Raw genomic sequence first — 26,526 nt, 5'->3', positions numbered from 1 at the left:
TGCCCTCCACAATCCAAATCCTCCACACTTTGCAGCTACTAAATTTGGGGGATCCTAAACACACAGACCTGAAACAGGCTGCTGAATTAAAATATCTATATAGATCTCCAATAGAAATACCCGCGGACACCTCCCTCTCCACCACCACCCCCTTTATTTAAATCTTCAGCGGCTAGAGCCTGCTCTCTATACTATGTTAACAGAGATGGATGCTACTTCTGCATCTGGCAGGCAGAAAATGTATGAAGGAAGCAAAAAGCCAGGATCCTCCTCTCTGTAACACGAATATCTTTCACTAGCCCTATCCTAAGCCTTCATATCACTTCCCTCATACAGCATAAAAATGATTAATCCAGTCTTCAATGGCAGAGATAAAACTGCTTCTCTAACTGGGGTCTCCCCACTTCTCTTCTCTAGCAACTCGTATTCCTCACTGGTAAGGATTAACCCCAACTCCGCCCAAGACTCCTGTGACTGGGTATTGTGCCTTGTCTTGGGGATGCACCTTCATATATCAATCACCTGCAGATTTTTCACATCCCTCTTTTGCTCCAAGCAAATAACTTCTACACAGAAAAGCACTTAGCCATAGGACCATCAATATGGGCCTGATTTTCCTCCACGAGACCTGATGTTAGTTTGGATTCACCTGGAAATAAAACACTTTCAGAGATCAAAATATTCATGAAACAACAGAGGCACAGAGAGTCACCCCAAGCAGTAGCACGAACACTGAACCTGGGCAGCGACAAGTTCTGCCCAAGAGACAAAGGGACAGACCAGACTCCTCCAGGTGGGAATTTTGGGAAACTGTTCAGATAATCAGGCTATAAAGTATACTGCAAATAGAAGTAGCTCAAATTACAAGAATACTATAGCTTCAACTCGAGTAGCTGTTCATCTGCTTTAAGTGCTTTTAGCTTGATTCCAACAATGAAAGAACAGAAATTAAAGTTGTATGTTGCACCCATTACACAAAGAAAAGGAGCCTGTTGTTTCAGCTGAAAGTATCTGGGCTGAAATGTCTCAGAGTTAACAGCCAAGGAAAATCTCTGTGTAGGTGTATCTTAATGTACCTGTTCTTCACAGCTGACTACACTTCCATGTGCAACAGTGACAGCCTATCACTTAAACAGGTACAGTACAGTGGTAAGTCAGGGAATTACAGGGAGTAGACCTGCATATAAATAAAGTGCAGTAAGTGTCAATGCAAGCAGATTGGTCATTGAAGTTTCTTCCAATTCATTTTTACTCCTTAGTGGAAGCCAAGGTTGCTTTAGGACAGAGTGTAAAGACCCCGAAGTCACAGGACAAGTATCTTAAAATCACACAACAGAACTACAAGTCCTGTGCTATGAAATCCGGTCTATTTTGTACATGTTATGTTATTAATTAAACAAAATACCTAAATTAAAACACCTAAACTCTTACTTAGCTCTTCACTCATTTTTAATTAATAGACATGAAATATAAGAAGTTGGATAGGATTCACAAACTCTCTTAATAAAAAGACACCAACCTATAAGCTTTCTATAGAAAGATGTTACTGTAAATTAACTAAAGCCTATGGAAAAAAGACTTCAGCTCTATTACGACCATTCTGCTGTCAATAAGTGAGGGACAATTTATAGAGGAAAGGAAGGGCAGCAATGGAGGAGAGGAGACAAGCAGAGCAATTTGGTCAAAAGAGGAATCAAAAGGTTTTCAGTAGATTCATCTAAAACTAAGGAAGCAGTAATCAGAACCATTGGATACTATAGTCAAGAATAAAGCACCCTATAACCTTGACTTCCAACCACCACCAGAGCAAAGCATTCCCCTTCACAGAATTACACACACTAGGGGCTAATACTAGGTTAGCAGAGACACGGATTTTTCCTAGTTCTCACCAAAACTAGTTCATCAATATCTAGAACATATCCTTAAAGATGAGAATTAGCTGGTTGCTCCTTCCAAGGAGCATCCTAACAAATGACTGACAGGGAAAAGGCAGTATCACACCACACTGACCATACGTTCATACCATCCTTTCTTTAGTTATACAGAGTATCTGACTTTCTCATGGTCTCTGTGTAGCTTCAATATGTTAAGCAAGTACATACTAGAAACAGCAAAAATGTAACTTATCTTTGAAGCTGGAGCACTTCACAAAAAAGATATCAACATCAAATATTTAGTTTAAAATTTTATCCTCATTTTGGCCAGGTTCATTTTCTGCCATTTTAGTAAGGTGGATTCCCTTATCATGGGATCAGCAGGACACCAGCATCAGGGCAAGGTAAGAGGGAGCGTGCACAGTAAGAAGCAGGAAAGGAGATCTCCCCTTTTGTTGGCAACATGCTGTTATTTCAGTTCAAGAAAACTTGTGAAACCATACCTTCATAGGGCTCTTTTAGTGACATACTGCTGTACTGTTTTTAACAGCAGGGATAAAACTACAGAAAATAATTTTGATGCTTCTGTCACTCTAATTTGTTTTTTTCTATTTCCAACAGTACTAGGAATCATGAAAAATGATGCATTTTTTGTTGTTTTTGTTTTGGGGGTTGGGGTTTTTTTGAGAGAGAGAGAGAGAGAGAGAGAGAGAGAGATTTTGGGGGTTGTTTTTCAATTACTGAAAAGTAACCATAATATTATTTTTTCCCATTCATTTCTAACTTGCATCATCTTCTTGACTTCCTTCAACTGAAGCATCTGTTTTGATGTTGTCTTACCATCTGCTAATCCAAAAAGCTACTATGGAAAAAGTAAACCTACAAGTGAAAATACAATTCTAGTATATTCTGTATGTACTTTTATACCCTCAAGCATGCTGTATGTAGATCTAGTTATACAGCTCCTGCTAAGCTTAAAGGTGACCTGCAAACAGAAAAGGCATCCTCTTTGTTTCTTTGTGAGGTATGAGAGGTACCTAGGCTGCTCTTCTCCTGTCACATCAGCCTAGAAATATTGGTTCCAGCTGTCCCTAATCTTCCTGAAAAACTACCATCACAGAGACACACACACACACAAAAAAAAAAAGCCAGACACACAAATTCATCCATGCAGAGCAAACGGGGACATATTGCAAAGGTACATGGGAAGCTAAAGACATACCCTCTTCCATGCATGCTTTCTCACAACATATTTTTGCATTCCAAATCTTGAAAGACTTCAGACAGGTGCTATTCAAAAATAAAAATTTTAAAGTCACATTTATTACTGAACATCTACAGGCTCCAAATCGTAACTGTCAATAACACATACTGCGGCAGGTGAAGCTATTATGTCTTCCTGTTGCCTGTTCCCCTCCACTTCATTGACAGAGATCACCACCCCCTGCAGCGGTGAGCAAGCACCACTTTCAACGCTCTCAGCTCAGTGAAACTAACTTGATGGACTGATGGTGGATGACAGGGTGTCACTATGCCAAGCTATGAGCACCAGCAGCTGATGGCACTGACTCATAACCTCTACTGGATTTAGCTACAATAGTTAAATGAGTGGGGAAGAAGCAAGAATGGTAAATAAGCAATCAGGACCAGGCCTCAGTTAATACCTCACTGAGAGGAATGATCCATCCCCTCTCCCTCAGAGACTATTGTTCTAGGCTTACTGCCAACTGTGGGTTACACCTACACATCTAAGATTTCCTTCACAAAACACAATGCAGTTAACCTCATTTCATGTCTACAGCTCGCTGTTTGTAAAACCTCATCCAAACTCATAGCTCAGCACCACTAAGTAGTCCTACTCTTCCTCCCTTCCTCCTCCCCAGACATGTGGTCCTGGCTCCATCCCTTGGACCCTCTTTAGTGCTCATCAGACCTCATGTGAACTAATTCTCTTTGCTAAATCAGAATAAGAAAAAACAAACAAACAAAATAAAAAACACTATCCTTTTTCTCTCCCCACCTCCCTCTCCTCATTATTGCTATTATCAAGATTAATGAGTTGAAACAACTAAAGGAGCGATCCAGCAAGCAGAAGAGCTGGCTCTTGGTAAGCAGCAGGAAGAGCTGGTTGTGAGGAGCAGAAGGGCACCCAGCAGCTCCTCTCCTGCTCTCATGAAACCAGCTGGTACAAGCTACTGCAAAAGCAAAGGGAGTGCTTTCAGACACCACCCACCAGGTTGACCCAAACCACAAAACACATTACTGCTTATTATATCAGCAGACAGCAGCTAGAATATGCAAAACAATTTGTAACTACTAAATAGTTATAAAAGCCTACAAAGAGAGATAAGTCATGTTCTTTTTTCCCTCCCCAACTGTACAATAAAGTTTACATTTTCTTGTCCTTATCTGCTTTTCCAACATTATTATTTGGAGGAAAGTCAGAGATATTTAAGTCTGTGCAAGCTACTGATATGAGGCTCCAAAGAACATGACATTCTACTGGAAGTTAAAGCCTTTCCAAAAGCTACATTTGATCTGATTTACATCTCACACATTTGCATGGAGGAACACTTAGACATCCTCTTACATTCACATTCTATGTGAACAACTCCGTTCCAAAGCTGCTTCACTGAACACAAATATAAGTATCTCTGGCATTTATCAGTATCTACAATTTCTTTATGATCAGTAAACTAAATGAAAAAGGCTAAACACCCAAATATACTCCTTTAGTCTCTAAATTACTTATTTTTAGATAGAAATATAGTGTCTTGCACAGTCCAACAGTGGTGTAAGATAACCAAAACAGCAATTCTCCCCAAAAATCTCAGTCAATTATTAAATCAACATAACTGGGGAAGGTGAAATGAGCTGCCCTTAAAAAGCATACATGAAAAATACTTTTAGTTGAAAATACTTTTAGTTGTAACTTCTCACTCTTCCTCCTCAAACAAAAAAATTGCTGACCAGCATTTCAAAACCTAGTTCATCTAAGCAAACCTACCCTGATTCAGGATCAAGTCAGACTACCAGTCTGTCGCCTTAATTTTTTTGTTCCCATCACTGGTCAATACTCAGCACTGCGTTCCAAGAGCTCATATAGAAGTAAGAGCAGCAGTTAGCTAAAGGATAATGTGGCATGTTTCTTGCCCGGTCAGTCTTTGGGTAGAAGAGGAATGTTGCAAAGTAGCCCACCCAGCAGGAAGAGACCCATTTCTTCTGTCCCCTTCTAGCAACACCTAGAAAACTCTGGGCTAGTATTTTCAGCTGTAGGTTGCAAGAATTAGTCATTGCACATAGGAGTCCTGCCTTGACAGCTTGTTCAAAACACAAACAGAAGCTCACTTGCTGCTTTCAACTACTCCAGACTCCTGGAAAGTAAGCTTTTATGTAATTTATTTGCAACAATTTTCTCCCATGATGAAAATGCAGCCTGCCCTACACTAACAACTTTACTAATATGAATCTTAGCCAGTAAGAGAAAACAGATAGGAAGAACAACTCTTACCACTCAGTACCAGCTGTCCTACCAAGTATAGTTTTCACTGTACACAGGTACTACATGAATTTACATTTTAAAATTATCAAAAGTGTTTTGCATCAGACAACATATTACACACATTTCTGTAAAATTCTTTGAAATATCTTACTGAATTGGTCAGAAGAACCATATTCACTAGTCAGCTAGCAAGTAGGCACTTTTAAATAAAATTTGACATCATTCTTAATCCAAATGTAATCAGTTTGCTTTAGAAAAAGGCAGACTCACTAACATCTTTTTTAAAACTACATAATTTCTGCTATCACTCCTGTAGTTATAATCATATTAGTTATCAAAGCAGTTCAGAAATTTCAGATTAAATTCATCCTCCAAATAAGAGTTCCTTTGCCATAACTGAAATTATGAACTAATCGTGGGCTATGAACAATCATGAAGTAACAGTTTTGAAAAAGAAGCTTAAATTCTTTACCTTTTGCAGTAAACTAGTACATGGATATTAGGGAAATTCCATAGAAAGAGCTTCTCCCCCTTCTTTTTACCCAGTTGAACTATCCCAAGAATGTAGCTAGCCCAAGAAGCTTTTTTTAATGGTTCTAAATTTAAGATCAGAGTTGTCTTTCCATTGACCTTAATTTGACAGAAAAATACAGATACTTCCTCTCTCCTCTGATTGCCTAGTAGGATGCACTCTCACTTTCAAAAGGGATCACGTAGAATGCAGGATTTTCCCATGACTTGGCACTTGCTTGCTGACTGAACAGCCATAGGAGCTAGGGTATATGCAAGCCTCGTCCTGTAACTTGTGAAAGCAGTGGACCACGACCCTCTCCTTTTATCAGATGCTCTCATTACCTTTTGCGCTAGCAGCATATGCTCCAGATGCAAATAGAAAAAATCTGATGATAAGGTAAGTCACTGGGGTTCCATCTGATGCATCTACTCTGCACTTCTCCGCTTTACTGGGAGGGGGAGGAGGTGGGGGTCTTTGTTTTTTTTTAAACACTGAGTGTTTGAAAGGATTTGGGGGGGCAGAGGATATTTTAAATAAGTATTTAAGGTTCAACCTCCTAGTGTGTACACCTCAGTTAATGCATGCATTCTAGGTAGGCATTTGGGTTTCAGAGTGAAACACCCACCTCTAAAAATCTTGTTTCAATTGCTGCAGACATTGGAAACTATCACAACTGCATCAATGGAGTGCAGGAAGGGGGGACCACCTCAGTTACCTTCATACTCCACATATCTGATGCTGAGCTCCTACGGAATGGGCAGAGAAATTTTTCTTTCATCTTTTCACTGTCATCACTTACTATTTGTTACTCTTTTCCTGGCAACAAAAAAGTGCTTTTGTTAAAGTCAGCACTAAAGAAAAAAAATGGGAAGACATTTAAAAGTTATATTGCCAATAATGAAAATACGATAGCAAACCCAATGTCTGCTAAACATGCTGACAATGTCACTTTTTATCAATAGCATCAAGCAGTCTGGGGGGGGGGGGGGGACGACAGACACAGACATGTTACAAACTTAGGAATAAAATCCTAATGCATTCAAACGACGCATTTTTCAGAATTCTCTGCCTGTAGAAGACCAAACCATGGAAACAACCAATCTAATGAGACAACTAAAGTATCTTTTAGAGAAAAAAATTAATAGTCTGTTTCTAGTTGAACTTCAGATTTGAACAGATTCTCTCAGGTCAGATTTGTGCTCCTTTTTTTGGTAAAACCAGTATTAAATATATTATAGTAATACAACAGCTTTTTTTTTTTTTTTTAAATGAGAGGTAACAAATTGTGGGATTTCCATTAACTTTCTAGTATGCCACCTACACCAGCTAGAACCCCAAGTCTTATTTTTACTGCATGAACTTGTAGGCTACATTACAAATATGGCTTCATGAAACCTCCATAAACATAATGAGGAAACTACAGGGAGATCTGGCAGAAGGAAAGATCAATTCATTGCAGCTTAGTCATTTCCCCAACTAGAGCTTATAAGGAATGTTTTTCCTTCAGTTACCAAAAGCCTGCAGCCTCAGAAAATTAGGAGCAAGCAAAATTGTTCTACTGCACTAAGTTCTCTTTAATAATGACTTACAATTTATTTTCTTTTCCTCTAAGTGCAATTCAGAAAGCTTTCTTGCTTTTTCGCTTGACCCTAATTATGACAAAAATCAATGCTGCAGTAAGTACTTCTCTGTTTAATCACTTGTTTATAGTTTTCTTTTAGTTTCTTCACAAATGTTGTCAACTGTTTGGAAACAGTCTTACAAGATACTGCTCCTTAACTGTTAGTTTCTCTTCCCTGGCAGCACCGACGGACAAGATTGGATTTGGGAGCTTCAGAATTTACCATTATTCCCTCCAACAAAATAACCCCTCTCACTCCTTTTACTTGAGACATCCAAATTATAACCAGAAATGCTCAAACAAAACATCAGGAAAAAGATTCCCAAAGGAAGTGTTAGTCCCAGTGGAGAACTGGAACTGCAAGAACAGATGCATTTGACAGTCATTTCTAAAACCATTATTTTGCACACTTATTTCTCAAAGGAAAACATTGTAAAGAAATGTCAGTCCTTCAGTTTAGAGAACTCAAACTGGAAAAAACTGTTTTCCTAACAGTGATTTGATATTTGAAGGTCTTTCCTGTTCTGCAGCGCTGCTTGGTACCCTACGACCTTCCTTCATCACGCTCTCAGCGCTCACAGGGATCCTGCGCTGCAGCATGTGGACAAGGCATCCTCTCTGCATTTTGTTCCATTCTGAGCAGCAACAAGTGGACTGCATGATAAAAGGGCCAAGAAAAACAACCTAAGTAGCTTGGAGAAGGAGAGCATTCAACAACAGACTGAAACGCCAGCAAATAAGCCTGAGGGATTCCTTAGGCTCCCTCTAGTAAACACTGTGCTTGCTGTTAAGGGACTGCAAAAGCAAACTTGAATACTAGGCAGTCCCTGAAACAATGTTGGAGCAGGTAAACAATGCAGAAAAAGGATTTCAGGAAGAAATTTAGTAAGATGGATTTCAAGAAATAGAATTTCTTTTCCCAAAAAGGGAAAGAAATAAGGTGGTCATTTTTTTCCTTCAGCAGTGTAACACCCCACAACTTAACTGAACCTCTGAACTCAGCATCAGCAAACGCAAACAGAAAGGAGGGGAGAGGGGAGACATCAAAGGGGTAAAATACTCTATAAATAGAAGATACACATCACAGCAGTCCAAGTATCTAATAGGTCATAATGCTATTAGGGGAAAAAAAAAAAAAAAAGCTCGAACAAGTGTGGAATCATTATAAATAAGTAAATTGCAAGAGCAAAGCTCTGGTAGCTTTTACATGTCCAGAACTAAGTTACAGTTTCATAATTCATATATTTTCCATTAAAAAGTGTGCAATTCAGTATTCCAGTAATTAAATCCAGTTAAGGGTATTTAATGAAAGTCAAAATTCATCATGAGTAGAACAGGTATTTTTAGTCTCAAACATCTGCTCTTGATGTCCTGACACCATCTCAAATAAGCAATCTGTGAGAAACTGCACTATATTTTTTCTCTACCAGCTGCCTTCTCTATTACCATTGACAGTTCCACTAAGCTTTCCAAATCCCTTGCTCAAGATACCTATTCCACATCCCTTGTGTTCAATCTGTTCAAATGTCACTTCTGAAAAATCAATTTTTTTAGCTCAAGGGGAGCAAAAAAACAAAACAAAAAAGAGCTTCTTCATGTCATTAGCCTCATCTCCAAGACCTCAGCTTATAGCTTGAGCATTTCTGGTTTTTAGTACACGTAACGTTTCCATATCTGGTCTCTCTACTTTCGAAAGTCTTTCTCTCTTCAGTCCTTCTCCCAGAGCACTACTCCCCCTATATTTACTGTCTCCTATGGTATCAAATGCAAGATCGAGTAAAGGGGAAGGAGGCGAGACAGATCCCTGGAACACAGGAAGGAGGACAGGTGGAGTCATATCGTCTTTCTGCTCCTTAAGAGTTTCATATTTAACTGTCAATCTGTTCGTTCAATCCAAGAAGGAGCAGTATTATCTGGCATCTGTTCAGCCCTTTTCCTCAAGGCTTTAGCTTTAATTTTTCCACTTCAGAACTAGTATAGGGAAGAGATAAGAACCTAAGCTACTACCTGCTTAAAAGTGATAACCTGCTCCAGTGTCTGCTTAGAAGGTCTAGCCACTTCCTGTGGCTCGTCCCTTGACTCATGGACTCCTGCCAGAACCACTGTGCCCAAGGATCACCCACCTAAACTTCTTACTAACTTTTACAGTCATCTGACCCCTCTACAAAGAGTTGCACACATGGAAGGACATTTCCAATAGGTTTCCCTCACTGAAATGAGGGGAAGCTAAGCGAACGCCCTGAGCTCTGTCTGGCTTTGGACAATTTGGTGGGCTTTAGTCCATACCTTAGTGAAAATACAGTATGCATTAAAGGAAAGAATGTTCTTTTTTGCTTAACTCACTGCATCAAATAAAGTAAGCTACACCGTACCTGAAAGCTGTCCTTTGCCTTGGGCCCAGGGGCTGTGAATTAGTTCAGTTTACCTTAACAATATCACTCCTAGCTCACATGCACACATGAACCCCAACCCACACAGCACTGAGTGTACCAAAGCAGGGGTGCGGACTGCCATTGGAAACGGTCACAACAAACTGTTATATCGCCCTCTGGAACAGTAACATCCTGGTACACCCTGTAAGTAGCAGAGGGCAAGCGAGGTCGTAACGGCTGGAAATGCACAAGAATTACCGGAAAGCTGTAGGATGAAACTGTTGAAATTTGAGCCTCCAATTCCCTGGGAAAGACTGGACAGCCACAGGAGACTGTCGCAATTGACAGGTTATCAATTGCTTATTGGCTGCAATCAATTTGCGTGCTTGTACCTGCATCTAAGAGCTTTGCTTTAAGATACTGGCTGTTATCTTATCTCCTTATGACTACCAAGTCCAAATTAGCATCTTAAATAAAAAATGAAGGGTCATATAGTGTAAAGTGATTGTTTTCCCAGAATAATTATATTTACACTAGGATTTTTACTATCAAAACATAACAACTGGGGAAAAAACTGTCAGTCCTGTTAGCCAGTTATTTAACCATAGACGAGGCCTGAAGAATTAAGTTTCTGCTCTTCCATTCTCTGGTTAGCTTTTCTCATCCAGGAGCGAAGAGATGCAGCTAGGCAGAGCCAGCCTCAGGCGAAGTGTCCTGGCTTCTCCTCTGGAGAAAATTACCAACCTTCCCCTTACCAGGGCAATTCGGAACTCGGGAGAAGAGGATATTCTAAAATAAGCCCCAAAAGCACATTTAGAGGTTTACATGTCCAAAAACACCACCCCACACCCATACATTTTATCAGCAACCTCTAATTCCCTTGCATTTCGTTTTGTTATCTCCCTCATAACAAATTTATTTGGCAGACTAAACTGCATTCCCTACTGGCTGTAGAACAATAGCAGATGTATACCGTACAAAAACTGGTAAGCATTAAATAAAATATATACATAGGCTTAACTGGACAGGCCTTGCACTAGTTGTAACTGTAGGTTTTATAGAGCTGGAGGATAGGTCAACAGAAATGTAGTATCGCTCAATTTTACTTTCCAAAGGAAAATGAATTGACAACTATATGAAAGGAACTAACTAAAGTAGCTGCCTTTATAAGTAGATTGTGATGACCTGTGAGGCAACGCTTCATTCTTTCCCTGCCTAAATATCACTGTCCTGCATCGCATACAGTAAGACGATGCATGTACAGATAAACTGTAACATCATAACACAAACAGTTCATGATAACAAAGGAACAGGATCACAGCCGTGGCAAATGGTTAAATTGATCGTTCCTGTTAAGTTTACTCGCAGGTATAGTATGTCACCTTGTTGGTACATAAGCAACATGGGTAGAGGCTGACACACCTTATTTTATTGGAGTGAACTGGTCAGTCATGTACCAAGATGCTACTCTGAGCATGAGACTGTCAATGGCAATTAGGTGGTAGATCTGCAGATGAGAATCATACAAGTATGAATAAATTCTGACTACTCTGAAAAATAACTAGCAGTAACTGTTCTTACAGTTTTGCAAGTTAGCGTGAAGGTATTCCTTATGCACTTGGAGGAACCTATTTTTCCCTAGAAGTTTATATAAAATACATCTCTAAGATCTTAAAGACAGTTTACAAGTTATTTCTGCAAATCTACAAAGAGTTCCAATGTTATCTTCTGTCATATCATCTAACAATATGCATATCTTCCAAAGAATTCTTAGCCATATCAAGGAATTACAGAAAAGCCTTAGGATGTCCAAAAAAGCTTGAACCAAAGACAATAAAGAGACACCAGTGATGGGGAGGTCAAAAAAAAAAAAAAACACACAAGGAACAGCATGACTGCACAGTCAATTTAAACCAAATCTTTTAAAGAAAGGTCTTCTACTCTTCTGCAACAGCAAATAACTGTGTTAGGTAAAGATTACTATAATATATCAGAAAAGTATTTCTCAGTATACTTTATATTAAGAACTGCCAAGTACAGAGCAGTTCATTTTATCATCATATGTTTGAAAGAATGGCAGAAAGTGTTTTTGGACAAGTAGACCCAAAACTAATCCCAGTTTATTTATTTTCAGAGCAACTAAATTTCAGGTTGACATCTTTTCAATATTCAGAAGTTATTTTGTCCAAGCCAAATTTTTAAGAACAAGAACTTGAGAAAGATACTGACTGTACTGTATTATGAGGTTCAAAGAATAACCACATCCCAACAATGCATAATACAGCATAAATTTTCAATTAGCTGCCCTGAGTCAGCAAAGTTTTACAGAGGTTATACCATAGTTCACTGATTTCTTTGCCAGACCTTCAGAGTTCATCCTTGTTTTGTAATGCCCTGTCCTCAGCAAGAATCATTGCCAAGACCCAGCAACTCTTCAGTGTTATTTTCTAACCCATAGCTAAAAATGTCAAAGCCTAAAAGACCTCAAGATGCAATAACCTTCCTGTAAATGGGAAGACTAATCTTTCCTTGTGAAAACCACAATACCTTGTAATCAATGGAAGCCACTCGTGGATCTCAGTTTTTCCACAAAAAAAGGGAAAAAAACACCCTATATATTACTACAGCTGGCAATGATCAATTTAATGAGGAAAAATATGCTTACTTAGAAATCAAACACCTCTTCCTCTAACTTTAGCAGCTTAAGTACCACACTTGAAGCTTGCCCAAATTTTGAAAAGTTCCTAAGGTATTCTTAGGTAGAAACAGTATCAGAATTTTTTTTTTTCAGTACATGGAAACACTGACTCCATAAAATATGATGGCAAAATTTTTAAAAAGTTGAAGATAAAGAACAGTTGTACTACAACTTAACTTTACATGAGTATTTTATTTTTACTGAGTAACACACTGCAATCCTGACAAGGACATAAGAGTTAACTGACAGTTCCTTGCCCCCCCCTTTTTTTTTTCCTCCTTTAAGCTATTGGGGTATGCTGAAAGTATTGATAATATTTCCTTTTCATCTGAATTGTACTTGACTTCATCAATCTAGGTCATCAGAGTAATAATGCCAATATTAAACCTGTGCATACAAGGATCTGGCTCCTGATAATTTTCTTATGCTCATCTAGCTATTTTTGGCTTGTGGACATATGTACATCACTCACATATTTTATGCTGGAGAAAGAGTATGAAAGACAATTAAAAATAAACCCTGTAACACATAATAACAAGAGCTGATCACCATCTGTCAAAGCAATAAACAAAAATTTCACAGGTAATTTCCAGATGGAGAAAGATATACACATGATGCCAGGAGACAGCAGTCCTCATATCAATTCCTCATTTGTCCCTCATGCCACACTGCATTTCTTACATAGTTGACTAAGGGTCTATCCTCAGTAGCTGTCCTAGACACAAATTATTATGATACCTTCTAAGTGAAGACATGAACCATCAGACACTTTCTAGCTGACAAAAGCTTTCTGAACATATCTTTTTTGGACAGTAATTTTTGTGAAAGTTTATGGAATAAAAACACCTGATTTAAAATGTATTGTGTTATCACTGTACTGCTTATAGCAACTGTTATTTATTACTTTCAAGATACAGATAATTTATCACCTAAAACTGAACTACATGAACTTTGGCATTTCTCCCAACACTATCTCATTTACATTACTATTTCACTGACAGAACCTGTTCAACAAGTAATATTCATTCCATGCTCATATACAGGGGGCTGAGAACTCAGCTGTATTATACTGACACTGTTTTTGGTGAGCTGCATATATTTTTTAAACATAGATTTATATAAAAAAAACAAAAAATACAAAAGATAACTTAAGAAGGTTTTGCTTTTTGCAATTTTTGAAGTCTTCAACGTCTCCCTTCTCTTCCATTTGTTTTTCCTAGCTTTTGAGCTTCTTTTTAGCTGTAGTCTAAAAATCCCATTTGAAAGAAACATAACCAAGACTATGCAGTATTGTCTTTATAGATTGTACAGAAGAAAAGACAACACACAAGCTACGGAAGCTTGCTTTCAAGTTACTAGCTTGATGGCTAATTTCCACCTCTTCTCCACCCCAACTAGTTCAAGTAAAGCTTTGAAGAAATCAGACCTTTCTTACACCCTGTATCATCTTAGGATAGTTGGAATTTTTCAGCTTTCTATGCCAATACTTTCCAAGCTAACAGGGATTGCTTTGCTTTTATTCTTGAGACCACCAACTCATCATGTGAAATTAAAAGTTTCTATGTGTGGTCTGATAGCCAGTTGATATCCAGCCATATTCATAGCAGAGTACCTTTTCAATGCTGTTTCTAAGAAACATATGCATGGCATTCACAGAGTCCATCACAGGGTTGTTTCATCTGTTTCATCAATATGTTGTGAGATCTTCAGTGTATTAGCTATGATACTTCTGGAGACAGTGTGATTTAATTTGCAAGCAACAATTACTTCTAAAGACCTTCATGCATTAAGCTGCTGCTTTATATATAGGTATTTCAAACAAACAAACAAACCAATTTGTTCTATATATGCACAAAAATCTAGATTCTTATTTTTGTCAAAAAACAAGAAAAACCCTATGACCTTCACCAGGAAGACAGTTTCATCATCACATATGCTTTAATTCCCACACAAACAATAATGTGTTTAAAAGGGGCAAAAGTAAGCCTGGCACGTTAATATATATCCAGGTGGACACTGTCAGTAGCTTCCTCTGGCTGCTATTTGCAGTCATCTACTAGCCCAAAATTAGCTCTGCTAGAGAAAGTGGAGGAGGAAAGAAAATAAAAAACAAAACAAAAAAATCCTCTCTGCACTACACATTCTTCAATTTAGAAATATCTAGTTACATTCTATTTTTTGTGTGGTATTCCTAAAGGCAATATTAAAACAGAAAATAGATAAGGTACAGCAAACTACCTCACTTGGGTTTCCTAGACATCATTCTGGATTCATGCTATATTTTCCTCTAGCCTTTTGGTTTTTTTAAATACCAAAAAACAAAAGTGCAAGGTATCTCCTTGTACTGTCTTCAGTATCTATGTCTTTCTTCTCTTCTCTCCGTTTCTTCTCTTTCTGTGGCTCCCTCTTCTTCTGTCAGTCCTCCCCAAGAAGGTTTTACTCCTTTTCTTGAACTCATCCCACACCTCTCTTTCCTCCTCTGCTCTAACACCAAATCATCCTTTTCTTGCAAAATAAAGTAACAAAGTTTGGCACAAACCCAACAGTCACAAAACCAAAAAGCTTACTAATCAGATATGATAAAATGTAGGCAAAGAAAAAAAACAAAAAAAAAAACACCTTATGGTGTGGAAGGCAAACCTTCCAGTATTTAAAGAAAAAAAAAAAAAAAGAAGAAGAGAGAGTGAGAGAGAAAAATCTTTTTAGTCTGTTTTCAACAGCGGGAGCCTTTATAAAAAGCTCCCTGTGATAAGGCAACTGGAAAAAAAACCTTCAGGAGAGATTTTTGTGCCAGCCCAAAATGCCTTAATGCTTGAAGCAATGAATATGACATTTTTTGCCTCTTCATCTTTCCTACACTTAGGTATCTCTTCCAGAATCAGGTTCATTATCTGCCTCCTACGATTAGCATAAAAGCAGTATAGTGAAATTGATATTCTTTTCAATTTCCTGCCAGCTCCAAATAATGGCAACAGAGGAGAAATATGCTATTTCCCCCCCTCCCCCATTTTATTGCAACCTGAAGATTACCAACAGCAGAATACCGAGCCTTGCTAATACTGGCTTAACCCATTCTTCATTTACTAGGAAGGTTTTCTCCCAGTGTCGAACTCAGTAACACAAACACAAACCCTGCTCCGAGTGGGGCCAAACACTCCACCAACACCCGACTCCAGCGTGTAGACCTTCTCCTTATGTCTGCGTCCCATTGCAGAAAAGGGTCATCCTACTTCAACTAAAGATGTAGTAACCAATACAGCTGTAAGTGGCAGTGCAATCCATGATTCTATACATAAACCTTGAAGCTTTATCAATGCAGAGGCCCAACCTATATTTAGGCACTATAAAAGTTACCTATAACTTTCAAACATACTGTTGAATAACCTAGACAAGTTGTCCTGGCATAACCCTTAATTGTGCTACAAGCCTGTTCTCAAGAAACTCAATTTAATATTGACTTCTTTTTACAAAAGTTCTTGGGGACCCAATGAAAGGTGAAGTATACAAGGCTCAGCTCTTAATATTGTAACAGCTAGTCTCTAAGGCTCTGTAGCTGAAGCAAAGCCACCTCCCAGGTCACTAAGAAATATGTACTTGATGTACGAATTGGTAAGTAGCAAGCTTACTCAAAACAGAAAAATAGTAATTTAGGGGTTGCAAATTACATCAATCCAACTGATAAACTATAAGGCCTTTTCAGTCAAACACCCTAAGGCACCTGCAAATGCTGCGGCACACAGTCCAGTGGGTGCACTGGATGCACAATAGCTACCCCAGTTAGCCTGCTGAAGGGCCCCGAAACAAGCATACAGCATACAGCAATTAAAACACACTGATATACAGCATTATTGTAAACAACTGTACTCCAAAACATAGGTTGGATTTTTATCAGAAAGACACTGCCAACGCAATTGTCAGATTTTGCCAAGCACATCCTGAATGATTCAAAAAGCTGAAAATCGGCCAATACAGCTCCTTGATGCATCCAGCTCCCTTCCACCAAGGACAATGGGAAAGTTCTCAAATTGGAAGAAACTACACTGTGCCAACATTTTAAAAATAAACACAAATGAAAAAAATCTAGTTAATTATAGACCTCCTGGCCCACAATGCTCAATAAAATAATGCTATAGCTGCAATAGGACATCTTTAACAAAAAGATTTAAAGCAAGGTAGGTAATGCCAATCAGTATGAGCTCACAAAAAATACACTTTCTCCAGAAAACTTGGTATGTTTCTGATGATAAGTTTGCTAACAGCATTGAAGCAATGTTCTAACGCGGTACTGAGCTTAAATATAGTACAAAAATCAGCATAAGACACATTAAATGGGTTGGAAAAGAGTTAACTGACGTGACCAGTCTCAAAATATAACTAAATAGGGATCTCTGAGGGAATGTATTTCTAATAGGGCTCCTTGGCAATTAGTTCTTGGCTCTAGAATGCTTAGCAATGACCTAGAAGACAAAAAATCATCCATAAAGACTGCTGATGACATGAAAATAAGCTATCCTCAGCAAAAAACACGCATTCCAATACTGTCAAAATAAAATCATACATCTAGTGACAAAAAAAAGGAAGAAAAACAAAGCAGTGACTCCAAAAATTCAGGGTAAGGATAATCTACTGATTACTAGGTCCAAGTGATTCTTCCAACTAATAACCAGTTTCCCCAAATATATCCTAAAAAGATCGTCTTTTATAACCAAATAATTTTCTACTATTTTTCCCCTTCAAACTGAGAATGTGCACACACCATAAGCAAGCCTAAGAATTATCACAGAAAACACCAGAAAACATGCTAACTCTATAGGGAGACAACTCCCACAGCATTTCCTTTTATCACCTTCACATCTGAAAAAGGACATTAAGGGCTAAGTCTGCCTTTTCACACTTAATGGCATGGTGCAGTCCTACCAAAGTGAGTACGTGACTGGATAAAGGAGTATCCCGGACATCAGGAAAGAAAGTGTAACAAGCACCAGGGTGTCGGACTACTGAGAGCTTGAGCAAGGCAAGCAGGAAATAACAAGAGACTGGGGGTATGAATAAACTTGTCTGGAGAACCCAGGCAAGACTAGGGAACATGAGGTCTTAGGTGTTGTGTGTAATCAGACTAACGTTCAGGCTTATAAGGCAAAATTAACAACCCAGGTTTAGAAAAACAATGATGGAGACCTAAAAAGCTAACAAAGTTTTTGAATTTTTTAAGCAGGGAATATTGAGTAAGGGTAAAATAGGATGCATAACTCCTCTGTTGGATCCAGTGCAACCACTAGCACAACAGTGTACACAATTTTGGCGTCCAGACTTGAAGAAAAACATTGAAACGCTCAGTAATAACTAGAACTATACCCAAAATGATTAAAGTTGCTGGGAGACCTGACTTGCAGCAAGAAAACTCCATTGGTCTAGCTATTCCAAGATGGACAAAAGACAAACTAGCCAGTCCAAAAAGACTGCAAAAGGAACAGAAATTCAGTAAGAGGTATTTTCAGTCTCATAGATAATAAACATAACAAGGATCAGTACAGGGGTGGGGGGGGACTGATGCACTAACAGGCAAATTTTTAAATACTGAGCAATGAAACCTGGGCAAATTGTTCCAATATCTACGGTGAGAGATTCTCCATCACTGGAAGAAAAATTCTTAGATAGACATCCAAAGATAACACAAAGTTAGGTGGAAAAGGAACCAAGGAAAATCCTATGGCTTGCGTTACACAATCGCATAGTCAAGCATCTACATTCCCCAACTTTAATTTACCTACTAATTCAACACTGTTTTGGAAAGAGAAGTGCAGAAGCATTTAGACAATGTTTACTGGAAACATTTTAACATGCAACAGTTAATACAAAGCAAGCTTTCCTTCCCTGGTTTGGATTCTAAGAAATATTCAGACATCTCAGTAAGACATCAACAAGCCTACAAGATTTAAAGTGTGATGCCAGGATACTTGGGTGGGTGGGGTGGGGGAAGCTGTGGAAGTGTATTAAAATCACAGGAGCAAATTCAGTATTTTTAGTTGAACCAAATTCAATATGAATTTTGCAAATATCATGTTACGTTAAGAGCCAATAGTTGTGGTGAATTTCAGCATCCTTTTCACTTAGGAGACTAGTTCAACCCTTTAAATGCATCATAAGGAACCAGATAAGAACTTTAGTGTTACTTAGCCGAAGAGAAGCTAAACTCCAAATGCAGTCCTATTAAACAATTGTTTTTAGCATAAAATGACTTGGGAAATCTTGTGAATACATTTCTTATGTACTCATAAAAGGAATCCAGGCACATTACTTAGTTTAACAACTTACTGTCACTTCTCCTTCTACAGGAACATAACCTGTATCCACACACACAAAAAAAATCTAAGTCAGTAAGCGCACATGTGCTCCTTCTAACCACATTTATCACTCCACTGCTAAGCACAGAAATCGCCATTCAAAAGCTAGCAGTAAGATGAGCTAGTAATAACGAAACCCAGATAAGTGTATGCAAGTGCTTCAGTGTTAGTGCCAACTGCCACTTCTTTTCACAGTCTGAAAGCTAAGTGTGACATCTGGGTGAAAGGAAGACCATGCTCTATTTTGCCTGTCACTTCGTTCTCTCTAGTACAAGACTGCTGCTCAGCTCTGAAATGCATTTGCAAATCCCAAATATACCATCTGAGTGAAAATGCTCAAGTCTCCTTCATTTTAAATAGACTTTTCCTGTACTGCCAATCATCAAGCATCTTATGCGTTAAGTGAAGTTATCCTCCACATTGGCATAAGCAGCACTGACCCCACGTGACATGGGCAGCTGAGGAACAAAGAACTCGGGTTACCTCCCTGGGGACAAACCAAGTGTCCACAGCAGTTCTCCAAACAACATCCACACCTCCACAGTCCAAACCAATTCCTTAACTAACCACAAGACCATCCTTTCCAATTTCAGCCTAAGGTTCAAAGTTGTCTTCTTTTAAATGTTTCTTGTAAACACCACCAAAGAGCAGAGTGCAAGACAGATTTCTCAGCCTGCCTCTTACCTTGCTGAAATTCTTCCTCTAGTTTCACTCCACTGTTCGAACAGCATTCTCCATTCTCCTAACAGAGATGGTTTAGAAGCAACAGCAAAATTATTAAGCAAATCACTAACTGAGAAAAGCATAGTGTATCTTAACCAAAAGTTTTCATGTTCCTAAAAATAAATTAGTAGAATAAAATTGAAAAGGTGAAGTTTTTTTTCAAAACGCTAAGCTTCGGTGATACATATTTAGGAAAAAAGTTTCAATAGCAAAAAGTGAAAGAAGTAGAGGAGGGAATAAGAAAGCTTATACTTGAACACGATTCTTTTTGCTACATAGATTGTGGGATTAGGAAAAGAAAAAAAAAATAGTGCCTTAATTGAACTATAATTTATTAATGACTGATTTTTGACACTTCAAATTCCAAATTTATTTGGAATTTATGATATGTATCCTGACAATTTCAGTAATATAAGATATACGGCTCTTGAATATTTATCACATATCCTGTTCATTTGTTCAACAGAAATAAAACACATTGCTTTCAGGTAGTTTTCCTCCTTTCCCTACTACCTATTAATGTAAACAGAACCTACATGTGAAGGGACCACACTATTTCCAGTAAAATCTATTTTGTAAGGAAAACCTATCACAGAATGTTAACTCGTTATTAACAAAATGCCTTGAAACTAAAAGTGTTTGTTTCCCCAGTTATAACATACAAATTATAATCAACATCTCAGAATTTAAGGAGATATCCAACAACAGAAGAAAAAGGGAAGGTTGTATTTCCAGCTCCTTAGAATAGAGTCTTCCCCTTTCTGAACTCTGCAGATAAGAGACATTACAACACTACACAAAGCCCTGTATAGACAGACCCAGAAACGTCATTTAAAGACAAAACGATAAGCAATGGAGAAATTGGTGGTCAATCTGATTCTAGTGAGAACACACACAGGCACACAAAAAAACCCTGTAACAAACTTGACAAATGTTAAAGAAGTGAACGCATGGGCATGTCCTCTTTCCCAGATATTCTCTGTTGTTAGAATGCCGACAGTATGGTTTATTTTATATAAAGAAAACAGTTCATTTCTCTTGGACGGACTTCCCTCCCAGCAGCTATATAGTTGTATACCTACATCATGGTGATCATCTGTTTCTCTGGTAACTATCTTCTGAATTTCTGTACTGGAAAAAAGGCACAATTTCCTTTGTCCTAAAAGGTCACAATCTCTTTCTCCAGAATATACATATATATTTATATTTTTTTATACATATATGTCTATATATAAAAACTCACTGTTTTGCACTACAGCACCTACAAAAATCTGCATGTTTTTTCCTCTCACAGCAATTTTAAATCAGATCAGTCATTCTTATCTCACCTTCTGCAAGCCCCTCTTCTCTAGAAACCCAGGTTTGCTCCCTCACAACCCATCCAACACACTCCTATGATAGCCCAATGTCACTGAGTCCAGCCACATTCATTTTGACTTTTCTTCTCCTCATCAATCATCAAATTCTTCCTTTACAGATTTTCCTCTCTTGCCCTTAACCTCTCATGTTAGATTGCTCACTTCAAATTGTCCTTGGACCTTTTCACCTGCTATTTATGGCACAAGCCTTTATCCTCTCCAAATCTAGTCTACACTCACTTAAGAGCACAAGGCTTATAAATAGCGTAAAAAAGGGCAGCTTTGGGTACTTGGTGTCCCTAGTCAAAAAAACAGATGTCATCACACCTGTGATAGCATATCAAGAGCAGTCATAACACTGTTCTGTAAGACATGGACAAAGAAAAGAAAGAGATGGTCATCTTCTGTTAAGATCTTTAGACAACAACCCTCCTGTAACAGCACAGTCAGAGCAGCAGAACCTCTGGGAGCCAAAGAGCAGCCCCAGAAGTAGCAGAGGGAGCTGGTTCTTCCGGCAGCATCCTACCTGCTGTTACAGGCAGCGGAAATAAAGGTCTTCCTGCAGTGGCAGCAGTTAGATCTCAACTTTTCTCTTCAGACAAACAGGCAAAGAGACCACACCACAGTGTTGTGGAGCCCAGTAAGAGAAGCATGAGTTCAAAAATACCTAAACTGCCCCAAACAAAGTACACTTTTTATTGACCTACAAGGAACGCAGCTAATCCCAAAGAGAAGTCTGGTGGTGCCCAAGCACCAGAAATACACAGGGCACGACTCATGTAGACAGTAAACAAGATACATTTCTCAACTGAGAAAGGAAACAAGGATAGGCTAAAGTAATGCCTTAGAAAACAGCCAGGCTACAAAATAATCTACAAAGAGCAGTTCAACTCAGAAAAGCTGCAGCAACATCCATCGGCTGGGACTCCATCTGTTGCTGTTGTTACAATTCCAAATCTAAGCCCCAGCCCAGATGCAGATGATTCAGGGGTTTATACATGCTTGCAGGACAAAACCTTAAAAACTAAGTACTAAAAGCATTTTCAGGGGGTGGGGAGGAAGGATGAAGCAGTCCACATGCAAATTTGGGGCTACCTTGGGCAAATGGATTTTTGACACTTTGCAACATTCTCCTGAACTATTCAAGAACAGGATAATAATGTCAGAAGCAATAAGTATTTCTTTAATATCAAATTAGCTCATGCAAAATAGGCTCTACATGACATGACAATCCTATAGAGACATGTTTGTCTATTAACCTGTATTTTAAATGGGAGTTGTGTGGGTTTACTACTCTCCCACACATGTAGACCAAGTAAATCCCAGCAGAAACATTTTGTAAGAGTACTTCAATTCTGGAAATATAATTATTTGGAATTTCATAGTAAAAGAGTAAAGACAGTCAGACACAAGCGTCATTGTGTCAAAATGTCTGTGCTTTCAGTTAAATTCTGTTCCCTGCATTCCTACCTGTGTAAAGCCAGAGGAAGTTACTGACTTTAGTGGAGCCATTCCACATGCCTGGCCCCCTCGAGACCTTTATCATGCAACAAACTGCCTCAAGACTAAGAAAAGGCCTTTCTTTCTGCTTGCTTTAAGGTAAAGAAGAATCTCACTCATTTCCACATTAGACTGTTCCTAAGCCTACTAGGACAGAACAAATACATTACTTCTAAGTAACAGACAACAAACCCTCAGAAATTCCTAGAAGAAAAAGCAATGCTGGTCTTAAGACTGACAGACCTTGAGGCCTCCAATTGCTTCAGTTAATGCTTATAAATGCATTGTTATGTTTCAGTATCCACACTTGTTTGTCTCATATGAAATAAGAATATCTTGCATGTGCCCGTTAAAGGATAACAGACAAAAAAGTAACACTAACTTATGATAATTCAAATGACAAGACAAGAATTTCTTTAGGATTGCAGAGGCTACTCTGTGCACCGAGTGTTGGATAACCTAGAAAAACCTCTCAACTTCAATGTTGGCATGCAGCAGCATGGCAGCAGCTAACATTAAATACATTTAAATTATTTAGGCTAATAGATAAGGAGTAGATATCTTAAAAAAAAAAATCCAAATCCATAATCACTGAACTCTGTCAGTTCCAACTTTATTTTTCCATTTTATTTATATTCATGCCATCTGGCTGTATTGATCATGAGGTTAAACAATTTCTTCAGTTGAAGTAAATTCAAAGTAACTTGTACGATCATTCAGTAACACATACATTCTGGATAACTGTGCAGATGCCAACTACAAAATCACTTATCAGTTCTTATAGACTGAGCTTGATTCACAGGAAACAGACTCAATGGCAAATATTCGCAAGGCCAAATAGACAATCACCCTCTAACCTGTGAATTGCTATTCATTTACTGGACATTATAATAAGATCAAATATGGTAAGCCTAAAGTTTCAACTTTTTTGTTTAAAATTTGTTGAAGATTCCCCATCCTAAAAAACAGATATATAGACAGATGGATAGAACAGAACAACTGAACAAACCAAAAAAGTTACTTAGGCATAGAAGCTCTACCGTCATCATAAGCCACTTGCTCAAACAGCCAGACTTACACAAAATAAAACTGGCAATTGACAAAGTATGATAAAGCAACATTAGAAAGACTGCTGAAAGTAAATGACATTATAACTGTGATTTAAGTAATTCTGCCATAGCACTTGGAAATTAGTTTTTCCATGATGCTTTCAGATAAAAATTCCTTGTACATACATGGATTATTCATGTTATTTTAAGCTGTCAGCCTTATCAGAGATTTAATCAGTGCTAAGCACTGCCCAGACACAACAGAGAGGCAAGTTCTAGACCCAAAGATTTCTAAGCAAAGACCATATTTTGTAATCTCATCAGTTTACATGAAAGTGACCCTTAAATCATATACGTGATTTTTAAAAAAAAAGTTACTGTTTATACAAAAAGAGATAGAGGTACCAAAAAAAAAAAAAATGGGGGGGAAGGGTGCTTTTAATTTTCAGTCATGCTATCAAAACAACAGGAGGACTGCAAAAATTAACAGACAGATACAAGAGTTTTCACCTAGCACAGAACTAGTTACCGAATGATGGTCAAGGGCCTTCCCTATGTTTAGGCTGAAGCAGCCTAGTTTTATGAGGATGAGTGCCTATGCATATGGTAGCAGGCACATTTGTTATCACTCATAGCAAGTGCACCTATGCATGCCTTCCCGTGTATGGGATCAGACTGATGCCTAGAACTTTATAGGGGCATCACTACAGTACTCCTACCGCTGATTTCGCCCTGCACAAGTCAGCATCATAAGCATTTATGTAATGTAATTCTGTCACTTATAAATACTTTAAAATTACTGACAGAACATGAAGGACCCAGCCACTCGTATGTTGCTATTGTTTAGGATCTCTTAGTATAAGCAACAGTAGTTTGGGGTTTTTTTTTTTTTTTTTTAAATGCTTTGTGCAGAAGTTTGTAACTAGTCCTGTGGACATTCTTTATACCAGGGTTATTCCTCTTCCAAACCATCACACTGACATCTTACATTAAAGAGTTGAGGTCTAGATGTTCACCATCCATCCACTAAGAGGACAAAGTTTAATAACTAGAAGTAAAACACGAGTAAGAAGTCTCTCTCGATTCCGCCAGATCCCAACGCAGCGCTATTAGTTCCGCAGTACGGCTTCAACCCCGCACCAGGGCAAGATTTCAGACGCTACCCGCGAAGCCAGCGCGCCGCCCTGCCCTCCCGGGCTCGCACAGATGCACAGCAGCCTGCCGCACCCAGACTGCGAGATTCGGGCCTGCCACCAGTATCACCATAAACTAGGACTTGCCAAACTAGAAGGACAAAGCAACAGAGGAGCTCTGGCTAAACGCGCAGGTAACCGCGTCCTCACTGTCCCACCCTGTATCTAAATAAAGAAGGCGGAAGCGCGGCGTACTGCCCATTTGTTTCGGGAGATCCTTGCCCAATTTTTCATTCGTTAGCTCTGCAAGAAAACTTCGCAGGAGATGGAAACTAACGTGACAGGGAAGAGCTGAAAAACGGAGCCCGGCGGGGGAGCAGCATGTGCAGCGTTATTACCCCCGGGCACGGCTGGGGCCACCCAGGGGGGGTCACCAAGGCCACCGCCCCCCCCCCATGCCCAACCGCTCTTTCGGTTGAAAACAAGCAAACAGGAAAGCGGGGGGGGGGGGGGACGGACGACTGCCCCTGCCCCGGGCAGGGCCGGCCACACGGCCCGGCCTACCTGCCCGGCACCATCTTGGGGGCGGCTGGGGCGAGTGAGCCGCGGGCCCGGGCCCGCCTTTACCTGCTCTGCCAGCCCTGCAGGAGGTTGGTGTATTTGCTGAGCGCCCCTTCCAGCACCGGCTCCCGCCGCCTGCCGCCCCCGGGCGCCTGCGCACCCCCCGGGCTGGCCGCCGCCGAGCCGGGGCTGCCGCCGCCGCCACCGCCTCCATCCAGCCGCCCCGCGGCCGCCGCCCGGCCCGGCAGCCCGCGGCCGGCGGAGGAAGACGAGGGAGACGAGCCCGCCGACGTGGGGCGGCTGCTGCTGCGGCTGCTGCTGTTGCTCCCGCCGCCGCCCTCGCTCGCCGCCGCCGCTGCCGCCTTCTCCATGGAGCCTGCGGCGGACGGTGCGAGCCCGCTCCGGCCGCGGCTGCCGCCAGCGCCCGGCAAAGCCCTGACTCATAGGCGGCGCGGAGAGGGGCGGCGCCCGGGGGAGAAGGGGCCGGGCCCGGCCGCCGCCGCCGCGCCGCCTCCCGCCGCCGGTGCGAGGGCGCCGGGCGGCCGTTGGTGCCGCGGGGCGCGGCGGCGCCTCCTGCCGCCCCGCGGCGGCCGCCCGGCCCAGCGCGCTGCCCGCCGCGGGGCGCGGGCACGGACGGCGGACGCGTCTCGCACTCACACCGACGCGCGGCGCGGCGCACAGAGGTGACCCCAAAGGAGACGGTGTGGCACAGGCGCCGGGCTCCGGTGCGCGTGGCGTGGGAGAGGGGCGAGCCAGCGCGCAGGGCAGGGCAGACACCGTCTCCTTCCCCGACGGGGACACCAGGGCAGAGGCCTCACGCGCACACAACATGACATGCGCCCGCCTGGGTACCAGGGGAAGCACAGGCTGCATGCAGGGCATGGCACCCACGCAGAAACAACAGCGGAGAAAGCAGATGCCCAGGGTACAACGTGTATGGCAGACATTCATAAAACTGCCCCACGCTGCATAAAGTACAGCACAGGAGAGGGGAGTGCTGGGCACAGACCGACACGCGCGAGCGCCTGTTACCACGTAAAGCACGACACCAGAAGAGCGCTGCCCGCAATACACCAGTGAGGCAGAGCAGAGCCCACACACTGCAACACCCGGGGCAGGTAGGTGTGCCCAGCAGCCAGGAACAGCACAACAGCGTTGCCCAACACAATGCTGCGCCACGTGTCTATCAGCATACCACGTCAGCCATACCATCGATCCCAGGCTTTTCAAAACACATTAGTATGGGTTACATCTCCTCAAAACAGAGGATGTAACTT

At 40.4% G+C, this 26,526-nt stretch overlaps 1 protein-coding gene across 1 annotated transcript in view; it reads right to left on the bottom strand.

Moving 5' to 3' along the window:
* Positions 1-25,620, bottom strand: part of OSBPL10 (oxysterol binding protein like 10) — a 125,455-nt gene extending 99,835 nt beyond the window's left edge. Inside the window, exon 1 of the mRNA XM_067291466.1 lies at positions 25,316-25,620. Within this exon, the coding sequence (XP_067147567.1) occupies positions 25,316-25,620 (305 nt within the window). The remainder of the gene's footprint in view (positions 1-25,315) is intronic.
* Between the last annotated feature and the right edge of the window lie 906 nt (positions 25,621-26,526).

The sequence above is a fragment of the Apteryx mantelli genome, chromosome 2 (genome assembly GCF_036417845.1).
Source record: "Apteryx mantelli isolate bAptMan1 chromosome 2, bAptMan1.hap1, whole genome shotgun sequence".
In the NCBI taxonomy this organism is placed as follows: Eukaryota; Metazoa; Chordata; class Aves; order Apterygiformes; family Apterygidae; genus Apteryx; species Apteryx mantelli.
This window is presented reverse-complemented; position numbering and strand designations above follow the sequence as displayed.